This window comes from Microtus pennsylvanicus, chromosome 21 (assembly GCF_037038515.1).
Source record: "Microtus pennsylvanicus isolate mMicPen1 chromosome 21, mMicPen1.hap1, whole genome shotgun sequence".
NCBI classification, from domain to species: Eukaryota; Metazoa; Chordata; class Mammalia; order Rodentia; family Cricetidae; genus Microtus; species Microtus pennsylvanicus.
The window spans coordinates 27,489,685-27,507,144 of NC_134599.1; the positions used below are offsets into that span (position 1 = coordinate 27,489,685).

Genomic DNA, 17,460 nt, shown 5'->3' on the forward strand with positions numbered 1-17,460 from the left:
CATTCAGAGTTTGTTGGTTTTTCTTCAGATGCTTGTTGAAAAATCAAACAGTCCTAGAAGGCATGGAGGAAGTATCTTCTTCTTATTGTTATCCTTAACATTGTCGTTCTCATTTTGATATTTAAATGTAACTGTCAGATTCATAGTTATTATCTATGAGCTTCTACATCTTAGACCATTTTAACTGCTTTACGGCCTAAATCAAAGGCATTGCAGGCTAGTGGGATCAGGCTTTAGGAACACAGGCTAGTTTAGTTGCAGTATCCCAGTTCAGAAAGGATCAAGCTAGCACCCTACCCCAGCCCCACCATCCTCTTATAGCTGACTTGGTAAATCTCAACCCACAGCCCTCGATTTTATAAAGCCTAGTTTGAGCTGTGTACCAGGATGCAGCCATGAACTCAATGGTTCCTGGGAAAGTTTTTTTGTGTTTTTGAGAGTAAAGTTTCTCTTGTATCCACATCTTCTTAAAGAAGAAACAACGCCCTGTAAGACAGGTGTACATCGTATCATAGTATGGTTAAATGAGGCAATTAGCGTTAGATTGCAATATCTCTACAAACGACAATGGGGTAAAAGTAGTTCTTAACTGCTCTGGACCCGAAGGGTAAAATATTAATCTGTTGTCTACTTTTTAAAAAAGTGTGTGTGTGTGTGTGGTGTGGTGTGTGTGTAAAATCAGCCTTGATTCTTTGTACAGCAGGAGTGCATCCATTTTTAATTCTCTTTAGTACGTGGTGGGGACTTTAGTAATTAAGACTATCCTCAATAAGCAAACGTTTAAGCCAATCACGTTCCAAGTGAGAGGGACTTGTGAGCTGTTCTTAAAAAGTCAGACAGAATTATTATACGGACTGCAGAATGACATGCTAGCCAAAACCTTCAATCTAAGAAGACGGGTTTCCGAACTAAAGGCAACTCAGAAGCAGTGGGGAGACGAAGCGGCTAGTAATTTCGATCATTAAAAAGAGCAATGTGAGTTGAAGAAAGGAAGACCTAGAAATTAGTGCAAGGTGTGATGTCTGCGTCCGACTGACGGAAGGTTCAAACTCGGCCAACAAGGAGGATTACCTAAGGGCGCCCTGAGGACATTTAAGTGATCGGTGGCAGAGATGGGCCAGGGCACACGTAGGGTGGAGGCGGACAGCGGCCTCCGGGCCGGCCTGCGGGACGCACCGCGAGGCTCAGCTTTCCGCGGGCGGTGAAAAGCAGGCGGGGAGCCCGAGGCTGAGAAGCGCCGGCGGGAGGAGGCGGGAGCCCCGGGCCGCTAGCGGCTCCTCCCCCGGCGCCTCTGCTATTTGGGTCAGACGCGAAGGCCGCGCCGCCGGACCTTGGGACCCGCGGGCTCCGGGGCTCCAGTCGGCTGTCCCTTCCCGCTCGTCCGCCCGCGGGCCCCGGTTCCTCCGGCTCCGGCCAGAGAAGCCCTCGTCGCGAACCCAGGTGAGTAACAGCCGGGGAGGGGGCGACGAGCCCGGATGGCTCCGTCGGCCCGGGGGCGTGTGGAAGAAGGCGGCGGCACTTCCGGCGGCGGCTCCACTTCCGGGTCGTGGCCGGCCGCCTGCTGACCCTGCGGCGGCGGACTGTCCTGGCGCGGTGCTGGCGGGGCCGGTGTCGCGGGGGGCTGTCAGCGTGACCCCTGGGCTGGGCGACCACCCGAGCGGGCACCGCGCCCCTGCACCTGGCGCAGCCTCGCCCAGCCTTCGTGTCCTTGCGTACTTCGTGTCCTCGTGCTAAAAAAATTTGGAGGCTCTGCCTATTTTATGCAAACATGGAAACCAGACTAACCGCACTACTAGCATTTGCAAATAAGCTGAATTCTAAGGGGGTCACAAATTTATGTTATAGATAAGGCAAGACTTGAATTTCTATTGGAAAGTACTGATTTTTCGGCATTACTGTACACAGTCTGGCTAACCTTATCCCCCCACCAAGGGGTCAGAACGTTCTCTTTGGAAACCTGCAGCTGATTTTGTAACCTATAGTGTTTCTTGACCCTCTTGGTAAAGTTTTTCGTTCCTCGGGTTTTTATGGGTTACAGCATTTTATGTCCTCCCCCAATCCCAAGGACCAGCTGATGACTGGTGTGGATGCTACTTAGGACCTCACCCTACACATTCTTGTTATATTGAGAACATAATTTTTGTATGAACACTAGACCAGCACCGTGAGGTTTTCCTTTTCAAGGAGGCAGTCCATCTCCTAGTTTACCTGGAAGTTAATATTGAACCGTTTCACTCACTGTGCCAGTAGGCGATCTAGTTCTCGGCTAGTAACCATTGATCGTGTGCCATACTAATTTTAGGTAACTGATACCAACAATGTCGCTCACTTTCCATCATAAGTGATTTAAAACTAGGAGTTTGTAATTATCTTTTGCATCTGAAATGCAAATTCCGTGGGTTAAAATGAGGTGTAAGGTCTGCTCAATAAATTTTGATTATTTAATCCATACTTAGTATAGGAATATACTACTATCAGCAAAAATACAAAAACAATATAATTTTATGCTACCTTCTAAGTTAGACCGTAGGCAAGCATGGATTCTGATTGACAACTTTGGCACTTCTCCCTCTCGTCAGCATCATTTTCAGACTATTGGTCCAAAAACACACACTGTTGTATTTCTTGCTTGGACCTCACTATTTTTCTTCAGTGTTATTTTTCAAATTATTGACATAGAAGCACATTTTAGCATAAATTCAAACAGAGACCTATACGTTTCTAATGGTGAGATTACTAACAAATGCTGACTCTATTGATCCTCGTTCTTCTCTGGTGGTTTTCCTGGTTTTCATGTCTTCTTTCACCTCTGAACACCTCGGCTTCAGTCAGCATTCTCCTTCCTGTCCTTGCCTGAAGCCGATTCCGCATGCAGCTAGATGGCCCTCGGATTAGGAAACAGGAGCTCACGGGTAACCTTTCTCACTTCTTTAGTCGGATAACCCCTGGGCAAATGACAGCAGCCCTATTGTCTGAAAAATGATAATGGCATTATTGTTTTGAACTCCTTGAAGGAGATAATTTGGACCGCACATAGTACCTAAAGAAAGGTAAAAGTTTAACTGTTTCTCATGTGTTTAAACCTGGGTCTGCCTTCAGACTTTCACTTCTTTTTATTTAATTGTTAAACGAAAAAGAAAACTTTCAGATGTGTGTGTTTCATAATGTAAAGTTCAAGGCTGGCCTGACAGACCTGGGCCAAAGAATTAAGTCATCATAGGAAAATTCCTTGTGCTGGACTTTTAGATGGGCATGTGGACGTTCTTTGTGTGTGTGTGTGTGTGTGTGTGTGTGTGTGTGTGTGTGTGTAGAAGAGCGCAGAGAATGAGTGTCGTTAGGGATCTGATGCTGGACCTCGTGTATGCTAAGCAAGAGCTGTACTATTGAACTGCTCCCCGACCCTAGTATTGTTATTAATCAGTAAAGAACAAAGTATAGCTTCAAGATGATCAAGTTAGTTGGATGCATGATTTACCTGGAATATAAATGTATATCATAGGTATGTAGTAGCTTTAGTTCTATTGCTTTTTATGGTAATTTAAAAAGGTAATTTAGTTTTATGATATGATGTGGTTTTAAAAATTATTTTTATTGGGCTGGAGAGATGGCTCAGAGGTTAAGAGCACTGGCTGCTCTTCCAGAGGTCCTGAGTTCAATTCCCAGCAACCACATGGTGGCTCACAACCATCTATGATGAAATCTGGTGCCCTCTTCTGGTGTGCAGGCATACATGCAGGCAGAATGCTGTATACATAATAAATAAATAAATCTTTAAAAAAATTATTTTTATTGAGCTATATATTCCTTCCTCCCTTCCTCTCCCCTCCTACCCTGTCCCATGGTCCCCATACTCCTAATTTACTCAGGAGATCTTTGTCTTTTCTACTTCCCATGTAGATTAGATCCATGTATGTCGCTCTTAGGGTCCTCTTTGTTGTCTAGGTTCTCTGGGATTGGGAAATGTAGGCTGTTTTTTCTTATGCTATAATGTCTGACGGAGCTAAATAATAGTAAACAGCTCACCTGTTACAAGGCCTTTAGATTCTGCTATCGTGTCTTCTGGATGAGTAGGAGCGAGCATTTGGTTAGATTTACAGTTCTTTATGTTAGTTCAGAGGATATTTGGGTTTAAAAGAGAGAAAAAAAAAGAAAAATTGGCAAATGCTCTGCCATCAGACAGGCCAGATTAAGTACCAAGGTCATCTCTGGAATTGGTTAAGAGAGAGATTTAAAGTCAGTCTCTTAGAGATCACAATCTGAGGTAATTTCTGAAAGACCTCCCCAACCTTTATTTTTTTTAATGAGATAGAGCATCCAAATTAGGTAGTAACTATTGTCCATGCATATAGTATAATTGAAATTACCTGACGTGAGTGAGAAGGAAGCATGAAACACAAAACAAACTCACTTAGGAGTTTATTAGAGAAGACGTGTACAGACCTGGCAAAGTCAATGTGCAGAAGGAGAAAGCAGAAGAAGGCGCATCCAGCTTTTAAAGACTGCCTAGCGCATGCGCACAGGGGGAATGACGTGACTATGTCATACACAGATGACGGAGCTCACGCATGCGCACAAGGACTCACGGAGCTGCGTCATATGTAGGTGATGCAATCACGCCGCACGGGGGTCACACAGGGCCTTTCAAGGTCCCCAGGGTGAGTAGGTATTTTTTGCCTGAGGGCTTGTCTGCATAGGCATGGCCCTGGAACCCAGAAGTGCCAGCCATGCTGGTTTGGCTAAAATTTTAACAATAATATAATATGACTTTTAATTCTTTTTTACTTTTATTTAGTGTGTGTGTGTGTGTGTGTGTGTGTGTGTGTGTGTGTGTGTGTACAGCCCTTGTTTCTTTCCCTTCGCCAGGAGGGTCCTGGGGATTAAACTCAGGCCCTTGAACTTGATGGCAGATGCCCTTAACCCCTGAGCCATCTCAACTCTAATAGGAATCTGAAAAGAAATATTTTTTTAAGCAGCTCCTTGGGAATAGGTTCCTGCTGCTCCCCACCCCCCCCCCATAGGTCATCAGAAGATTATGTTTAGTTGGCCATGTAGTACACAGGAAACAATAATGCCTCACTAGAATGTGTCAAATAGTGTTCTAGACACAGGACCCAAGGCTTCACGTATACCACCTAATTCAGGAATGATGTCTGTCTAGTATTCCTGTCTTGGCTTTCACGCCTGGCTGTTTTGGAGAAGAAGCAATCAAAGAGAACTTTCATAGACTTGTATATCTACCCATTTAACCTGGATTTTTGCTGATGAAATCTGTCTTTTCTTTCATCGCTATGAATGGAGGCTTGTGCACCCACTCAAGGTCAAGCTTGTGCTCATGCTCTAGAGATCATCTCCTTTGCTCACTCTGTGGTTGTACAATTCTCCGCCGTTTCTTCTACTTCACCAGCTTCGATTTTCAATTGGATCTTTCATATTGGAAAATAAAGTTTTCCTTGACCTTTTGCCGCCGTTTCTCTATATAACTGGTATCCTCTCTCCTTATTCGCTTTTCTAGTTACCCATCCCTTAGCCCAGTAAGCCTTCCTTTGGTGTCCTTTGTGCGTGTTAACTCTTTCTGTTTGCCTTCTTGAAGAACTTCCTTAGCATTTCTTCTAGCACTTTTCGCTTGGTAAAAATAGTCTCAGCTTTTGTTAACCCACAACATCAACCTTTTACCTTTGTGTTGAAAGATATTTTACTGGATATAGAAAGTTCAGTTGGCAGGGCAGTCCCCCACCCAAGCATTTTAAAGATGTCATTTCATCATGTTCTTATTTAAATGACTCCTGAGGACACAAGAATGGCAACCACTCTCCTTTTCCTTCCTCTCTCTCTGCTCTTCCCTTCTTCTTCTGGCTCACCCCCCCCCCACTGTTTTTTCTCTTCTCTTCTCTTCTCTTCTCTTCTCTTCTCTTCTCTTCTCTTCTCTTCTCTTCTCTTCTCCTCTCCTCTCCTCTCCTCTCCTCTCCTCTCCTCTCCTCTCCTCTCCTCTTCTTCTCTTCTTCTCCTTTCCCCTTCTCTTCTCTTCTTCTCTTCTTCTCCTTTCCCCTTCTCTCCCCTCCCTCCCTCCCTCCCTCCCTCCCTCCCTCCCTCTCTCTCTCTCTCTCTCTCTCTCTCTCTCTCTCTCTCTCTCTCTCTCTCTCTCTTTCTCTTTGTTTTTCCTGATAGTCTCTATGTGTAGCCTTGGCTGTCTGGAACTTGCTCTGTAGACCAGGCTGGCCTCAAATCTAAAAGATTCTGGTCTCTAACTCAAAAAAAAAAAAAAAAAAAAAAAATCCAACTGCCTCTGGCTCCGAAGTGCTGGGATTGAAACACCTCTGCTGGGCTTCCCCACTGATTTTTATCAACACAATAATAGTACACCTTGGGTTTTTGTTGTTGTTGTTTTTTTAATTGTGCTTGATTGAGTTGACTATTGTTTAATTTGGGGATTGTTTGCTCCCGTTTTTCTCTCCTACAGCCCTGTCTGTTGTTGACTGTTCTGGGAGTTCCACTTGGCTTCTTTGTGTTCCCTCTTTGCTGCTCTTCATTTAGGGATGCTGTTTCTTGCTGTTTCTTCAAGTGCACTGCTTTTGTTGTTCCATGTTATGTTTTTTCACTGTCAATCTCATTTCAGAAAACTTTTTTTCAGAGATTTTTTTTTCATTCCTAGAAATTCCAAACAATCTGGCTTAAAGCTTTCTTTTTTCTCTCCTCTTGAATGTATTTGGACATTTATAATATGACAATATCTTAATTTACTTGTAATAAATGGCAAATATTTTGAAACATTTTAAATGATTGTTTTAAGGCCTCTGTTTGCTAATTACATCATCTCTGGCTTGTGTGCATGTTTGAAAATTTGTTGCTAAGTGTTGGACAATCTGGTTATACGTTGTTGAATTCTGCATTTTTTTTCTGTTTATTTATAGGATTAGACACCTTCATCTTCATTCCAGTTCAATCACTGTGAATCAATAATACTTGGGAGTCTTACTTTTAATCTATTTCGGAGGGAGCCTAAGCAGCCTTACCTCTAAGATTCCTTTAGCCTTCCTACCAACACATTGTCCTTTTGAGGTCTCTGCTGAAAGCCTCACATAGCCTGGAAGCCTTCCTGGAAACTTGAACGTGAATCACTTGTGTGAAATCTTTGGGACCCATTCATCCTATAGCGTCCTAGTAGTCGTGATTTCCCTTGAGGTTATTCTTTGCCAGTCCCATGGAGTTTAAATGTCTCTCCTCTAGACAGACTTCCCTTAGCCTCTATCTCTGGCACATAAATTCTAGATACTTTAGTTATCCATTCAGTTCAGTGACTACCTAGTTGTTTGATTTTCATCTTATTTTTCCTTTTCCCATAGTCTAGAAGTTACTTTCCAGCTAGGATCCAAGAGTTCCTACAGAATTTATTTCTTTCTGTTTTTATAGTTAGCAGTGCTTTAGTGATCTGCTCCTTACGTGGCTAGCTTATGACTATTTCTCCCAAGTTGTTAGCAAACTTTAACACAAATATATGTCTGATAGAGAAAACTGAAGTGAAATCAAGTTTGGGGACTTCGAAGCATATATTTTAAAGCTTCAGTATACATAGTTACAAAAGCTATTGCAATATTTATCGACTTATTTCTGTTTCACCATCTCGGAGGGGAAGGGGAATACACCAATGTTTTCATTAAATCATTTTCTGTATTTAGATAAACAAAGATATTAGTAGAAATGAGATTTGCTAAAGAGAAATTTTGGTCCATTTCATCAGAGTAGCTGAGTTGATACGGAATGAGGTAGGCTCTGTTTTGTGCTTTCAATGAAAAAAAAAGTGAAAGATGAAGAAAAAAACAGATTCAAAGAAACGGCTTTCAAAAGTTATTTTTAAAAAGTGAAAAATTAAAATAAAAGCACTAAGATCTCAGATATGAGTGGAAGTGTAAGAAGCAAAGGAATTCTGGGTCAGAAGAAAGAGGAAACGTGCGTGTGCCTTACTGGCTTCCTGGCTGAACGAAACGGAGATGATGTGAATTATGAACTTAGCAAAGCTGCCATTTGTATTTTATATCTCTAAGCCCCGAGCTTTTAAAGAAAGCACCATTAATCTCTGTAATTAATCTCTGTAATTAAGTCCCAGTGTGAGCAAGATGTCCAGAAAGAGCCGCTCTCAGGCTTTAATGATGAGCGAAGACCAAGAGACCCAGCACATTAATTGCACACAGAATAGCAGAGAAAATTAGGGCAACTTGAACTCTCAACTACTTCTCTCGAGTTGATGGTACCTCTACTTCTCTCTAGCTAGCTCTTTAAAGTACAATTAAAGGGTAAGTTGCAGATTGATTGTAGCAGGTATGAATTCAGAATTGAAGTCAGTATTTCACACCGTACTTCAGTAATAGCCTTAAGCAATTATCTCTCTTGAGGTATGAGTTAAAGACACACTTGCTCACGGTGTAGTTTAGCTTACTTACTATCTTACCCTGTCTTGGCAGGATAAGACAGCCCTGTTTTATCCATTGATGCACGCTCTGTATCTTTGTCAGTGGTTGAGGTATGGGCATTTCTTTGCCCCAAGGCCAGTTCTGCCAAAAGGAAAGGCTCCAGGTGGAGTGTCTTTGGTGCTCAACATTCTCTCAGGAATAGAGTGGTGTTGCCAGGAGCAATTGTGTCTCACTACCACAAAACTCTGAGTTAGATTAAAGGCCATTTTCTACAGCTCTTTGAAGAAGTTGAAAATTATCTATCTATACTGAGTATAATCTCTATATATCTAAAGAACCTGATTAGTCTAATTATAAATGACAAACTTAGATGACTATTAGTCTATATAATTCTCAATATCTATCTAACTTAAAGACTAAGACAATAAACGACTGTGAAACAAATGAGGACAATGACCTCCAAATATAAACAATGTACAAATATACATTGCAGTAGGTAAATATATATCAATACACAAACAATATATAAGTATCTTAATCAGAGGTAGAAATGTACACTGCAATATGGTAAATATATACAATATATATATCAATACAATATATGTCAATACATAAGAATGTTTTAAACAAGGTAGAAACATGCATGCATACAATAATCAATATAATTTAACTTTGTATCAATATACAAGAATCTATACCAATATATTTGTCTAAAAACAGTAACTCACAATTACAAATGATTTGTCGGGCTTTTTGATAACATTTGGTGACAAAAGCTTATCTTTGACTGATTGTTTGTTTGTTTTGTTTTTCAAGTTTCTCTGTAGCACCGGAACCTGTCCTGGAATTCACTCTGTAGACCAGGCTGGCCTTGAACTCACAAATATCCACCTGCCTCTGCCTCCCTAGTGCTGGGATTAAAGGTGTGTGCCACCACCACCACCACCCTGCAAGCGTCAATATGTTTGTTCTGGATAGAAAAACATTCATTTGCATTTTTACTTTTTTAATTTTAGAAATTAAAAGCCAAGAAATGCCTCATTCCACAAAGAAAGAACTGATCCTTGGCGTCATGGTGGGAACTGCCGGAATCAGCTTGCTGGCCTTATGGTACCACAAGATCCGCAAAACAAGAATAACAATGAACTTGCCGAAATTTCTTTCCCTGGGTAAGAAATTCAATTCACTAACTTTGCAAGACGAAACTCACAGTGAACAAGGAGCATCAGCGGTCTTTCAAAGAAGGCAACTTCAGATCCTGGAAAAGTTGAATGAATTACTGACCAACATGGAAGAACTTAAGGAGGAAATCAAATTTCTTAAAGAGACGATTCCGAAGCTGGAGGAATATCTGCAGGATGAACTTGGAGGGAAAGTAACAGTTCATAAGATCAGTCCTCAGCACAGAGCTAGAAAGAAACGGCTGACGACTGCTCCAAGCACAGCAACAAACAATAGTTCAGAGGAAGCAGAAAGTGAAGGAGGGTAAGTGGCCGTGATGCCTCCTGTGGCAAACTGGTTACTTCTCATGGTATTGTTGTGTAGGTCGCTATTCACTCGTGTGCTCTGCTCTGAATGGATATGGAAAACAACGATTGTGAGCCACCATGTGGTTGCTGGGAGTTGAACTCAGAACCTTTGGAAGAGCAGGCAATGCTCTTAACCACTGAGCCATCTCTCCAGCACAGCAACCATCTGTAATGAGATCTGGTGCTTTCTTCTGGCCTGCAGACATACACACAGACAGAATAATGTATACATAATAAATAAATATTTAAAAAAAAAGAAAACGATTGTTTTGCCGTAGATTATATTTAATTAAATTTAATTAAAAATGTTAAATATTGTTGATATTTTAGATAGCTTAGATCACATTGAAAAAAAGGATGAGATAGATAGATGATAGATAGATAGATAGATGATAGATAGATAGATAGATAGATAGATAGATAGATAGATAGATAGATAGATAGAAATGTCATCCTGTTAGAGTTGAGGAAGGCAGTCATTATTTTCCAGAATAGATAACTTATTTTCTAATGTGGTTATTAAAAATAACCAGTAGTAAGTTGCATCATGTAAGAGCTGGGGAAGATAATCATCATTTGCCAAGATGGATAACCTATTTTATAATGCGATCACTATGTGGCTTTTATATACAAACTCCGTAGACCAATGTGGTCCAATAGACCTTCCTGTGATGTTAGAAGCTGACTGTATCTGTGCTGCCTGACACAGCAGCCACTAACCATGTGTGATCCTTTAGCACTTAAATGTGGACTGGTATGAACGAGGAAAGAACTTACATTTTTTTTAACTCATTGCAATTATAATTTTATTTCATGTAATTAAATGAACCACTAGGAACTAATAGCTACTGAATTTTACTGCAGATCTAGAAAGCTCAGAGGATATATAAGGGATTCTGTTTTATCCCTACATTATCTTAGCACTAAGAATAAGTATTCTCTTAGTTGGGAACCATAAGTGGCGTATGCCAGTCAGATTGTGCCTTAAAACCTTGGCCTTGGGTAGTGTTTCTGAAGAACAAAATATCCAGGGTTTTGTCATTTGTTTCTTAAGGATTTGTACTGAATGTGATAGAACTGGCCTCCTTGAGGGTGGGGACCTTGTCCTTGTGACAACTTACCTCAGTGCTTTCACAGAGTAGGTGCCAGTAAGAGTGTCTTAGCCAAATGAGTGAGCTGTACACCTTCTGTGGAACTGGGAGGTGGCATCGGAAGACAGACGCTTGTACTCAAGTCTTAGACATCAGTGCCAGGTCCAGAATTGCCAAGCATCTTTTTGTGCATTGGGAGAATGACTATGAAGTTTTTTAGATAGGAAAAAGCCACAGATGCCAGAGTAAATGGTCAGGTCTAAGAACTCGGTGTTCCTGAACAGAAACAAAATGCCCTAGACTAGTTTTAAGATGGGTAAGTGGAATGTTTAGAAAGCTCTGAGTACATTGGGAAGTGTGAATCAGAAGAGAGACCTGGGAATTTTCATGAGAGTGGGTAAGAGCCTCTAAGGACTCTAATAGTTTTCAGATATCTACCACAATATGGGGCATCATTGAAAGGCAGAGATAACCAGTGGTTATCGTGTCTGCTTGGACATACTTCATCAGGAATGTTGGGTGAGGTTTGAGCCGTCCCTTCACAGAAGGGACACGTTAGAGCTAGAGACTGTCTTTGTGTGTATGGGGGGGGGGGCGGTATTTGGTTTTTGTTTGTTTGTTTTTGCTCTTATAGTTACTTCCTTCTGTTGGTGTTGAAATTCAGGTCTAGGCTTCCAGGCAAACAGACACAGATGCTGATTGTAATGGTGACTTTGTAGCCCTCAAAGTTGTTAGAGTTAGAAAATGGTTTTTTTCAGATCAATTAAAAATGAAATATTGTAATTGAAATCTTTTCTTTAGGAGACAGCCATTACCTTAATCTGCATGCAATCTTTGACGATTTCAGTGTTTTTTCCTACATGTATGTGTTCCTGCATATGAAAAACAAATGGTAAATTGTTCCTAAAATGTACAGAAATGACATTATTGATGTATTGTTTTTGTAGCTGTTTTTGCTTTAATACTTTTTTCTCTTTTGAGGCTTTTCCATGGTGATGCCATGCAAATATGTTTCTTTTTTAAATGTGGTATTGCATTCCATTGATGGGATCTTCAAGTGATTACTTACATTGTTCTATTATTAAATAAAACTCAAGAGTCAGATATCAGGATAGAAATCTGATTGATCAGAGAAGCGGCTACTAGACAACAGTGACCTTCCCTCTCTTTCCTTCTTCTATCCAAAAGGACCCCTGAATCTTTCTAAGTCCCTCCCTACTACTTCCTCTATATGTTCTGGGTCCTCCAAAACCTCTATGGCTAATTTTGGCTAATTAGTAGCTAGCTCTGCCCTCTAATTCAAGGTGAACTTTACTTGCAGTCCAGGGAGTGTCAGAGTGCGATCAGAGTATCTCACAACAGGATATAGGTATGCCTTATTAGTGAATGTTTAAGTCACCATTTGTTTGTTCCTATAAATAATGCTTCAGTGAATGCCCTCATAGTTCCTTAGGCACATGTGGATGGAGTTCTATGAAGCATGTGCTGGAAGTACTGACGTAGAGCATATAAGCTTGTATTGCTTATATGCGTATTAATAAATCTTTAATGCGTATTAATAACTCATGTGCCTATTAACAAGTCTTTAAAGTACTCCCGGCTCACAAACCTGACTGTATGAGAATGCTTATTGTCTCATATTAATACTTGTAGTGTCAGACTTTTAAATTTTAGACAAATGTGAAGATGAAATGTTAACTAATAATTTTCAAATTTGTATTTGCCTGAACATTAGTAATGTTGAGCATATTCTCATAATACGTTTGCAAACAGATCTTCACTTCCATGAAGGGGGAAGGGAGAAAGAGAGAGGGAGAGGGAAGGGGGCTGGAGAGAAAAAAATAATACAGCTGAAGTCCCTCTTATTCACTGACTGTGTCCACTCCTGTACCAGGCACTATTTGGACTCTGGGGATGCAACAGAGAACTAAACAGTCCTGTAAATCCTACCACTTTTCTTTTCTTTTCTTTCTTTCTTTTTTTTTTTTTTTTTTTTTTTTTGGATTTTCGACAGAGTTTCTCCGTAGCTTTTGGTTCCTGTCCTGGAACTAGCTCTTGTAGACCAGGCTGGCCTCGAACTCACAGAGATCTGCCACTGAGTGCTGGGATTAAAGGCTTGTGCCACCACCGCCCACCCACTTTTCTTTAAGATGAAGCAGGCAGGATGTTGAAGAGGAATGCTTCCAGTCATTTTAACCAGAGCCCCAAAGGTGAAGAACCACACAAAACCTTTCAAGTGCTTAGCATCCTGTGTAATCAGGTGCTAGACCCTCCTGGCAAGGACAAGGACGCGCTAAGAGACTGAAGCCATTGCCTGTGTGAGCGCTCACGCATGTACAGCTCTGGAAGGAGACGGAAGCCATCGCCTGTGTGACTCTTCACGCATGTGCGGCTCTGGAAGGAGACTGAAGCCATCGCCTGTGTGAGCGCTCACGCATGTACAGCTCTGGAAGGAGACTGAAGCCATTGCCTGTGTGACTCTTCACGCATGTGTGGGCTCTGCAAGGAGACTGAAGCAGTTTCCTGTTGAGCGCTCACGCATGTGCAGCTCTGGAAGGAGACTGAAGCCATTGCCTGTGTGACTCTTCACGCATGTGCGGCTCTAGAAGGAGACTGAAGCCGTTTCCTGTTGGGCGCTCACGCACGTGCAGCTCTGGAAGGAGACTGAAGGGTAATGTGTACAGGCTTCTGGGACCAGTGCTGCTGGAGTGGGTGGAGGCAAATGAGCCTGAAAAGGACCCGGAGAACTGGTCGAGCAAGTGTGTGCTGAGGTGGAAGAAGAAAACCAAACAACCCCACCCCAGAACAAAGCAGCAGAGGACAGAGAAGCCAAGGAAGAACGCGGTTTGCAGGACATCAGTGAGACCCTGTGCTCTTCTCATTCCCACACAAGAATACACCCCGGCGCAGCATTAACAACATAGATGGCATCAGTTCCTCAGACCTGAATTCTTTTCTTAAGATGGAGTTGAGGCCAGTGAGGTGGCTCAGAGGGTCAGAACCTTTGCCACACAAGCCTGACAACCTGTGTTCAGTCCCTGGAGCCCAAGGTCAAAGGAGAGAACTGACTCCCAAAAGTTGACCTGTGACTTCCACATGCCTTCCATGATGCCATGATTTGCACACCCCATCCCCAGTAAAACAAAATAACAAACAAACAAAAAATAACAAGCAAAATAATTTTCCTTAAAATGTGGTTAATAATGTATGTGTCTTGTCGTTTTTAGCCTTAATTGAGATGCTGCAGGCAGGTGCTTTGCCCCCAGTCTGATCCATAGTGAATTCTGTAAAACACCGTTATTTTATCAGTTAGAAGGGAAATGGGCCTGGGGATGCAGCTTAGTGTTTGTGAAGCACCTGCCTAGTAATTGCAAGGTCCAGGGTTGGACACCTAGCACCATGAAGGAACGGGATAAATGTCTCAAATGCACTTAAATGGAGGCAGGATTTTTTTCTTTCTGCAAAGATTTTAGGAATCGAAGACATATAGGGTCTGTCTCATCTATAAAGCTCTTCCACTGGGGCGTGGAAGTAACCACAGACGACATGTGACTCCAAAAAAAAGTTCTTACAAAAACAGGTGGCAAGTCGATTAAAGATGGTGAGCTACTTAAGCTATGTTTCTTTCCTGTAACATAATCTGTGTGTCTTGAGCCCCTCTGCGTTGCCCTAGGGCAGTGGGCCCAGGAGGGCCAGCCCGAAGATTCTGGCAATTACACCACTTGCTGTGTCATGAGTATTATGTCTCTTGTTGCTGACCTGGGACTCCACATCTTCTGTAAGAGGTTTACCGATTCGATTGCTTGTCGAATAAAGTCATATCCCAGATCTGACAGTGCTGTGTTGGAAACTGAGAGCTGTAGGCCTCTTGTAAGGAATCTGTTCAAGGGTTTCCTGGAGCAGAATCTTAAGGAAGGAAGAGTGACAAAGGACAAAGGAGCATAGAAGGACATTGAGCAGCAAATAAAAGTGTTTGTGGGGAGCTTTACTAAGTGGGTTTACACATGCTTTAGAGACAATACTCTAAACTGAGATGGAGAAAGGACTCTTTTTTAATAGCTCTGCTAAACTTACGGTTGATGGATGTCAGTTGTTCAGAGACTGATAAAGCATAAAGGATAATACACATAGCAGATCTCCTTCATCTGTGCCTGTAGTCCAAGTATCAGATGGGGCGCTTCCCTGTCATTGTGGATAGATAAATATTTGCCACTTTTTAAACCTTCCTTCCCCATTTCATATATCATCAGTTCAAGTGTTTAGGAGTAACCCACTGCACAAGATGTAACGACACTGGGCAACGGATATTCCAGAGAAAGAAGGAAGGATCCAGACACCAGTCTTATACATAAGATTGCTGGTGAGAGGCCATCCCAAGGAAAGAACTGTGCAGAAATCGTGTGTGTTAGCGCCTTCATTCAACTGCATTTTTACCTCTTGTCAGCGGACTCCTTGCACGTACCGAAATCCACATTCCATAGCCATAGGAACTCCAGCCTCAGAAGAGCCCCAAAGAGTCTCCTATCATCACATTCTGGGTGGTTGCCATGGTAGTCTCTCGCGCAGCTTACTACTCAGGCGTCTGACACCTATGTCACTAGATTCTAGAGTCTCCCGCCATCACAGACTATGTTGTTGCCATGGTAGTCCTACATGCAGCTTAAGTATTCAGTTTTCTGACCTGTTCCACCTACACAGGGCATTTTACGTCTTATGAATGATGGCCTAGAAGGGAAAGACTTACTTTGGATTAAATTCAGTATGGGAAAATGCTTAAGGTATGCCTTACAGACAAAGCAAACGAAAACCACAAGCACTTCATGTGTTTCCTATTTGGTGCGCTAAAGAATGTTGAAAGTGTTCAGAAACCCACTGTAGCGCTGCCCTCGGGTTCCCATAGCAACTGGAGATGTGTGTGTTTGAAGCATCCTCAAACCTGCCGAGATTTTTGCTTCATCCATGGCAGATATGTTAAAATGTAATTAGTCAATGGGATATAGGTTTGTTTCAGTTAATTCCCTTAAATATGGTAGTTCAGTAGTCTCAAAGTGTGTGTGTGTGTGTGTGTGTGTGTGTGTGTGTGTGTGTGTGTGTGTGTGTAAGTTCTAACTCTCTGGGGACTTATGCATGATGTCATCTTATGTTTCCCTTCATTTTTCTTTCCTTCTGCCTACTTCCCGGAGTCTTTCACTCTCCCCATCCCTGAGCTTTAACAGAGTGGGCAGGCTCTTGTCAGGAGATAAATCTACCTATCTACACATTCTTGGGCTCATCTGTGTGTCCATTAATCTGAGTCACCCCGTTTTTCTAAGTAGCTGTTGTTTCCCATTGGTATGGTAGAAATTATTCTCCAGGAGGCTCGCTAGGTCTCCACTCAGCTCCCTATTCGCTTTTTTCTTCCTCATTTGGCCTTCTTTTCACTCTAGCTGCCAGAAAGATGACCAGAGCTTCCAACAAAATTATCCTGAGGACCTAGTTACTCCACCCCACAAGAGTCTTGGATCCTCTTGTATTTTACGACCAAAAGCAGCTCTGGGTTTAATAACTTGTCGTCCTTCTTCAACAAGTAAGTTAAGTAAAAATTTCTCTTCTCCATCAAGTGCATCCAGTCGCTTTTTTCCCTCTAGACGACAACATAATTTACTGGCAAGACTTCGAAGGAGACGGAGACAGCAAAGTAGAGTTAACTTTGATTCTCAGGAAGATGTAACTTCTAATGTCGCAAGATCTTCAGATATCATTGGTGCCATTAAATCTCGAAGATGTTTTTTATCCCCTCACCTAAGTGTAGTTTCCTGTTACGGGAGTAGCATTAGCTATGATACTCCACAAGATAGTCTGAACCTGCCTCATGCAAAGGAAATTCAAGGATTTTCTAAAAAATCAAATAATAGTGAAGCTCAAAAACATATAAGCTTCTCTGATCCTGACTACGTTGGCATTAAGTACTTTACAAACTGGGAAACAAAAGCCGTTTCTCCAGGCCTTCGGACTCTTGAAAGGACATCTCACTCACCAAGCCTAACAGCATCTCCCTTTTCTCTTCCAACTGTTATGTCTTCTTCCAGTCAAGTAACTTTATCAATTGCTGATGGCCGAGAACATGGCCAACTAAATAAGGATTCGGAAGATGCCTTTCATCATAGGTCTCAGAGTACAAATTACTCTCCAGGTGACACCAAACATCTGTCTCAGAATAATGCTTCCACCAGCCTCCCCCGTGATGGACGTCCTTCACTCTATAATGATGTCAACAGCTTAATTGTCGAAGTTACCTCAGGCCCCTTTGAAGAAGAAGGTTTTCCTGCCTCGCCTCCAGATGAAGATACAGCTTCACCTATTGAAATGGCTCAAATAAGGTCACTTAGATTTTCCTTACTCTGAGTAGGGCAGCTCAAATCAGAATTTCCCACCCTTCCGTCTCCAAAGTCACTT

The 17,460-nt window shown here is 42.0% G+C and overlaps 1 protein-coding gene across 2 annotated transcripts in view; it reads left to right on the top strand.

The window, feature by feature from the left end:
- Positions 1–932: 932 nt before the first annotated feature.
- The window catches only part of Rmdn2 (regulator of microtubule dynamics 2), a 64,267-nt gene continuing 47,739 nt past the window's right edge, over positions 933–17,460 (top strand). The window contains exons 1-3 of one of the 2 annotated variants that reach the window (XM_075955484.1): positions 933–1,440; positions 9,422–9,890; positions 16,452–17,384. In XM_075955484.1, the coding sequence (XP_075811599.1) occupies positions 9,439–9,890; positions 16,452–17,384 (1,385 nt within the window). In that variant the 5' untranslated portion in view covers positions 933–1,440; positions 9,422–9,438. The remainder of the gene's footprint in view (positions 1,441–9,421; positions 9,891–16,451; positions 17,385–17,460) is intronic. The other variant, XM_075955485.1, reaches the window with a different exon arrangement.